A 6,726-nucleotide genomic window follows, 5' to 3' on the forward strand; every position below is an offset into this window, starting at 1 on the left:
AGTTTTTTCCTCTAATTTTATTTGTTGCATATAATCGATCAATTTAAAGATATTAAACCTAATGTAGTAGTAAAAGTATAATATTCCTCTCTGAGATGTAGTGAAGGACAAAATGTAATAATTGATCAAATAAAATGTTAAAATGATGTAAAGGTTTTTTCAATGAACAGTCCAATAGAAAATGACTATCAGTCAGTTGTGAGATCTGTGGAATAATATCCAGTTACTAGCTGTTGAGTTCATCTCCAGTTTTATTAGTGAGATGTATAAAGTTATTGAAGTGAACTGAAGCTTTAAGACATTAAGGTGGAGCTCCTAAAAACAAAACCAGCACAGACTAACATGTAACAATGAGACAAAGAACACAGACACCAGCAGAGCTTTTAGACCGTTTATTCATTTTATTTCCCCAAATAAAGACCAGGGGTTTGTTCCCTTACAGTAAGCTGAGCTCGTGTTAAACTCTCCACCTGCTGGTTTCAGTGGTCCAACAGAACCATCAGGGCTTTAAACTGATTTGGAAATGTTTGTCTCTACAGAAGTTTGCCTCAAATCCTCCCTACTTGTGTATTCCTCATGAGTCAGCAGTGCTGAGGGGGCTGCTGCTGCAGAACATCTTGGCAGGCTGATCTCTGAAGGGTTCAGCAGCATTTCATTCACACTTTACCAGCTCCGCTCGCCAAGGTCCTGGTCCTAAAAACTGTGGAGGAACTAAAGTGTGCTCCTCCATGTTCCCAGAGGAACCGGTCCTAAAGAGAGCTCCGTACATTTGCTTACAGGTCAGATGTGGACAAGAAGAGGAAAGACCCATTTTATTGAAGTTCAAACTCAGTTGTTCACTTTAAACGCTTCATTCTCAACAGATACAGACTTCTAAATGCTGCATAAATCAGATTATTTCCAAAAACTACTTTTGTAAAGACCTTTGAACTTTGTTACTGAAATGCTTCAAATATAAACCAGTAGGTTTCTGTTATAAAAGATGAATACTCTCTAACATGATTGTAAGAACTGTAAATCAAACATATGTCAAAATACAGCATTACATTTAATGTGGCTGCAGGCGTTTGACCCTTTCATATCAAGTATTTATTAAATATATTTAGAGCTGTACATTTCACAAGAGTTTAGAATAGTTATTGCATTTCCAGAAAATATGAACCTGAGTCTCAGAACGAGGTCTGTTGCTGACACAAAGTCAGTCTCTTTAAAACCAAAACTAAAATAATACTCATATTCATATTTTAACATAATTCTCCTGAGATCCTGATGTGTTATCACAAAATACAAAAACAGTCATTATAAAGATGATCCCAACAGAACAATCTCAGGGTGTCATCATAAATAAAAGAGATACATCCTGATCTCCAGATTATTATTATCAAACACTGCCGGCTGCTCTCGGCCTTCACAGAAACGCACGTCAAACACAGTATTAGTACCGGCAGCAGGCTGCTTCCCCCTTTTTTATGACCTTGTCCAGTATTCTTCTGGTTTTATCATAGTCAGTTTTCTCTGCTTCTATTTCACAGACCTCCGTTTTTCTTATCCGAGTTTTTCTGACTCAAGTTCTCCAGAATCACTGACAGATTCTTTAATCTTCCCACAAGGCGGGCTCTTTGATTCTTGACGTAATCTGAGGCAGACTGTGTTGTAGAAGCCATGTGGTCTTACTTCTGTATATTCTGCACACAGACCCAACTTCAATGATCTGGAAAACAAAACACAAGGCTCAATAACATGTGAATCACAACAATTATTCTGTTTTACATGATTCTACATCGGGTGCTCTAGTGAGTCAATTGAATTTTAAATGTTAGGTTTAACTGTGTTAAATTCAGATCAATAACACACTGGATGATTTCACCTTTAGCTTTGGGGAATTAGAAGGTATAATGTTCACTATTTTCTAACATTGTTTAGACTAAACAGTCAGTAAGTCAGTTATCTAACTGCAGGGTAATTAATAAAAAATAAGAAAGAAGAATGGATGAAACTTTAAAGATATTTATGTAACATTTTCTCATTCAAATGACGACTTTTATAATATATTTAGTTGTGTACTTACATTATCCCAAATGATTCCAACAATGTTCAAACCCACAGAAATCGGTCCTTTTACTCAAGGTAAACGCGCCGTTACATTTTGGTCGCCTGCTGATGACATCATATCCCCTTTGTGCATGTTGTCTGCCAAAAGATGTCATACACTGACTTTTTATCCAGACACATTTTGACCCACACCTTTTAGATTAAGGTGTTTTCCCTTTATTCGACAGTGACAGTGGATAGACAGGAAAGGGGGAGAGAAAGAGAGGGGATGCACGCAGCAAAGAGCCAAAGGTCGGATTCAAACCCGGGCCGCTGCAGAGGACTCAGCCTACATGGGGCGCACGCTCTACTGGGTGAGCTAGAGGTCGCCCCCAGATTAATGATTTTCGTCGCTAGACAGCGTTGACAAAATACACAGTTTTAACGTGAAGCGTTGTTTTGGAAAAGGAGGAGACTTCTGCGGATAAAAACCTCCTGAACGATGACCACTGAAGGAATCCTAACCGAGAGAAGCTGACTGCAATGAAGACTACAACTCCCATGATCCCACGTCACCAAACTGTGTCTTCTGTTCTTGGTTTGGTTGAGAGACGCTAGAGGCAGAGCATTACAGATCGCGTGTAGACTTTACTAAACAGCAGCGGGACAGAAGTAGAAAATAATAATATGAGAATAAGGCTCATGTTGATAAAAGCAGAACGTTCTCTTTAATGTTAAAGATGTTTGGTTGGCCTGTAAATGTGAGAGAAGTGAACGTTACAAAAAGAAAAAGCAACAACAAAACAATAAAATAACAATAGGAAAACCGTGAGAATGAAATGAAAGAAACTGTAGCACCAAGTAGACTTCATGCTTCTGTACAAGCTTATTTTTTAGTTATTTGTAGCATTTAAACATTTTGATTGCGGATGCCGCAGCATACATGCAAAAATTACATAATATGTCATATCAAATCCTAAAAAAAGACAGAGATTTGGATATTTCTTCCAGCCATTTCGGGAATAAAGTCTCAATATTTTGAATAAAACAAAGTTGGAAAAAAACAAAAACAAAGCCAGAAGCCATAATATCAATACGACAGATTATCTTGTAAAATTATAATTTTATCCGAAAACGTCTTTTCTTGTAAATTTAATGTTATCAAATATTTCTTGTAATTCTCAAAAATATGACTTTTAAATTTCCAATTTCTTTCTCAAAATATTGGAACTTAAAATCCCATATTTGTTTTTAATTAATTCTATTTCTTTCCTCTAAAATAAATGTAACAATTAACCATTACAACAACATTACCTGACGGCTAATCTACCCAATCCAAAACAACTTTTTGTCTCTGAAAACTACGATTTAAATCGTGATATCTTATTTTAAAATGTTTCTTTTCCACATAACCTTCTTCTTGAAATCAAGGACCGACGTGACCCTCCGGTGGCCGAGATGAGAACTGAACGTGAAGCTGTCTTCACAGTTTTTTCTCAGCAAACAGCTTCTTCCAGGCGGGCATGATGTGTTCATAAATCCTCTCTATCTGTAACACACAAACACAAACATCAGTTCTATATAACGGCACGTGGTCCAACACTTTGAAACAGAAGTTAAAGACTCGAGATCCTTGTTCTCCACAGACACACTGAGGCTTCAGAAGCTTCCTCATTCATTCATCATTATTTCAGTTGAATTAAACGATTAAGAAAACAACATATTTACTTTCTTAAGAAGATGACAGCAATAACATCTAATCAGCTTCCTAATCATAACTTTTATTACACTATTAAAGATCATTTTAAGAGGCTTTTGTTCACAATAACTGAATAATTGTAACTTCAAACTGCCTGCAGCATGAAAAGATAAACAGGCTTTGATGAGACTAACTGCAGCTCATTTGGCTTTTGCTCTCTCCTTAAAGCAGAGATGGAAATAAGACATAATAGAGAGATATTTACTTCTCATATCTGTTGAATTCACTATTCGTTCCACTTTAAATTAAACTTCTGATGAGTTTTTTATGTTGCTGCTGTAGACTGAAAGTACGTTCTTCATGTTCATTTTTTCCGACCATTAGCTTGCCGATCGGTTTGCAGCATGAAAGCAAACGCTCTTACATGCCGTACATCAGAGAGCTAGTTGCTCACCCATTAAAAACATGCAACGTGTTTGGAGAAAATCAAAGTTAACTGAATGATTTGGCTCATAAAAGTGTTACTCTAAATCTGCCTACCTGACTTACCCCCTGGTGAAAACATCTTCACACACACATCAGATGTGACAACTGGAGTCAAAAAACTGTTATTCTATTAAAGATTGTTGTCCATATTTCACAGTGAAACACCCTAAACTGTCTCTTGTAGCCCAGACCAGATAGTAGACATTATGAGTAAATTAAACATCCTTGGGCGTCCACTGACCTGTTCAGATTTCTTGACTCCGTATCTGAAGAGCGTCGCCTGGTGCTCGCTGTTATGAAACAGGATGTCGAACGTCACTTCGCGCCCCATCAGGTCATCGATGGCCGGCTTCACCACGCTGTGGAAGTCTCTGGCCGAGAACGAGTCGTCCAACATGTTGTTGACCTGCCAAATACACAAAAACATTGTCCTTATTATTGTCTGTTACGATGATTCATGATATATTAGATTACTATGTTTTCTATGAGAGTCACCTTGTATTTTTTCCCCAGCAGCTCCAGTGGATCCAGTTTGACCTCTGACCTCAGAGCTCGGCCAAAGAGCGGCAGCTTGGAGTCTGAATCTGACAAACAAACACATTACAAGGGTTTTAGAAATCTGGTATTATAATAATACAAAGTCTTGGAAGAGTCTAACATGTTTGAAATTTACCAAACCACCCTGAGTGGGATCAGATGTGGAGAACAAGACAAAAATGTCCATCTGCATATCAGCGTGTATTTTCTAGAAATGAAATGAGTGTCTGTATCTGGAAACAAGCAAGATTAGAGCAGGTTGCTGCATTACTATAAAGAAAATAAACCCGAGTATAACAGATATTAACAAAAATATGAAATGTTTTACTGTAAGGGCAGATTTTGTCACTTTTCCAGGTACTGAATTACCTGGAAATAAGTTTTATTGTCTTGATTAAAGAGCAGCATCCTGCCTTATTTCCACATTATCTTTATTATCAATAAACAGGATCGTCATGGTTAGAAAGTTAGAAAAGTTCTACCCGAGTTAACTTCATCTCCTTCTCCTGACCTATTATAACATTAATGAATAGCATAAGTCAAGAGAAATATACATCAAAACAAAGAAGATACAACAAAAGAAACTTTTAAAGAGAACATATATACTTCAGGACACCGATGTGATGTGTGTTTTAAAGGAAATAAGACTAATACAAAGTAAGTACAGCAGGGAAACACCGACCTCGACATGTCAGGTGAGCAACGTAGGGAACTCCGTCTCTCTCTCCGTAGTACACCGCGAAATGAGAGAAGTATTTGTTCCTGGGATACTCCACGATGTCCCCCGGGAACAACTGGGGGTGGGAATATTTCTGCAGAGAAAAACCTCGTCAACTACAGCACAAATTGATGTAAAACTTGTTACATTGCTAAGTTCATAACAGTGACAAAATGACCTTTTGATGATAGTCTCTGATTATAGGAGATCTGACATACTGGACATTTTCCCACCAAGGGGAACCAGGCTGCTGAAACCTCTAAACTATCAAGTTCATGACCTCAATGTCAATATTTTATGTTTTTTATTTATTTAACCTAGAAAACCAGAAGTCAGCTGAGCCGGAAGCCACAAAATGAGAAAAAGTGTGACGTAAAAGCTATTAAATGTCTTTGATTTTGTGAGATACAAGATCTTCAACTTCAAACTGTGAAAGCCTTGAGAGGGCACAGGAAGTTTCTTTTAAATGTCTCCTTCGAGTTCAGCACCCAAATATTTTATAATTTGCACATACTGTATTTAGACTTCATAATGTGAACTTCTGCACAAAACTACCCATAAAGCTGTTCAGCTCTTTCATTTTAAAACAGATAAAATGTAGTTTCTTAGAGCATTTTTTATTCTATTAATGTTTCTTGACTTTTGCAATCATTGATTTTATTTTTTATCAACACCAAAGCAAATTCCTTGTATGTGAAAACCTACTTAGCAATAAACCAGATTCTGAAATCTTGTTGAGCGTTAAAATTAATCAGTCATTGTAACTACAAAGTGGTACAAAAACATGGATATTTAAAATTCAAAGAAAGATTTCTGCACTAATGTCGGTGACAAAAATGCAGATTAACATTCAAATAAAAGATGAAATAACTTAAAAACTATAAGCTGTACTCACCAGGCCCATGGGTTCAGGTATTTACTGCCGCCTTCTTTAGTCACTTCTGAAATTAAATCCACAACACACACACACATACACACACACACACAGGAACCCCATCTGCTTTACATACAGGCTGTACTGATATTTTATCGGTCTGTCACAGTCACAGTAGACTGACCTCGCTCCTATCTCTATTAATCCCACCTACACATCAACAACAACTCATTTGTGGTAGATGTGTCATAGTGTGTCTTAGCTTCATTTCAGCGTCTTTTTGTGGGTCTGGGTGATTTTTGGGGGGCATTTCTGCGTTATTTGTATTTGAGAGGTTTCGTCAGGGAGCCCCATGAGTCCCTCAGCGTCCTCGTTCTTCCA

At 37.3% G+C, this 6,726-nt stretch overlaps 1 protein-coding gene and 1 long non-coding RNA gene across 2 annotated transcripts; both read right to left on the minus strand.

The window, feature by feature from the left end:
* Positions 1-787: 787 nt before the first annotated feature.
* Positions 788-3,161, minus strand: LOC144512608 (uncharacterized). Its single transcript, XR_013501022.1, has 2 exons — positions 2,069-3,161; positions 788-1,711 (listed from the first exon to the last, which is right to left on the minus strand). It is a non-coding gene; the product is annotated as an uncharacterized LOC144512608 (long non-coding RNA).
* A 9-nt stretch (positions 3,162-3,170) lies between these two features.
* Positions 3,171-6,726, minus strand: plaat1l (phospholipase A and acyltransferase 1-like). Its single transcript, XM_078243418.1, has 5 exons — positions 6,367-6,726; positions 5,436-5,565; positions 4,712-4,800; positions 4,458-4,622; positions 3,171-3,580 (listed from the first exon to the last, which is right to left on the minus strand). Exons 1-5 carry the CDS (start codon positions 6,373-6,375, stop codon positions 3,515-3,517), a joined length of 459 nt encoding a protein of 152 aa, XP_078099544.1. The 5' UTR covers positions 6,376-6,726; the 3' UTR covers positions 3,171-3,514.

This window comes from Sander vitreus, chromosome 24 (genome assembly GCF_031162955.1).
Source record: "Sander vitreus isolate 19-12246 chromosome 24, sanVit1, whole genome shotgun sequence".
Classification (NCBI taxonomy): Eukaryota; Metazoa; Chordata; class Actinopteri; order Perciformes; family Percidae; genus Sander; species Sander vitreus.

Coding starts and splice junctions, on each gene's coding strand:
- plaat1l (XM_078243418.1), bottom strand. Junction 4,801..5,435: donor TGCTCACCTGACATGTCGAG/GTCGGTGTTTCC, acceptor TTTGTTTGTCAG/ATTCAGACTCCAAGCTGCCG. Junction 4,623..4,711: donor TGCTGGGGAAAAAATACAAG/GTGACTCTCATA, acceptor TGTATTTGGCAG/GTCAACAACATGTTGGACGA.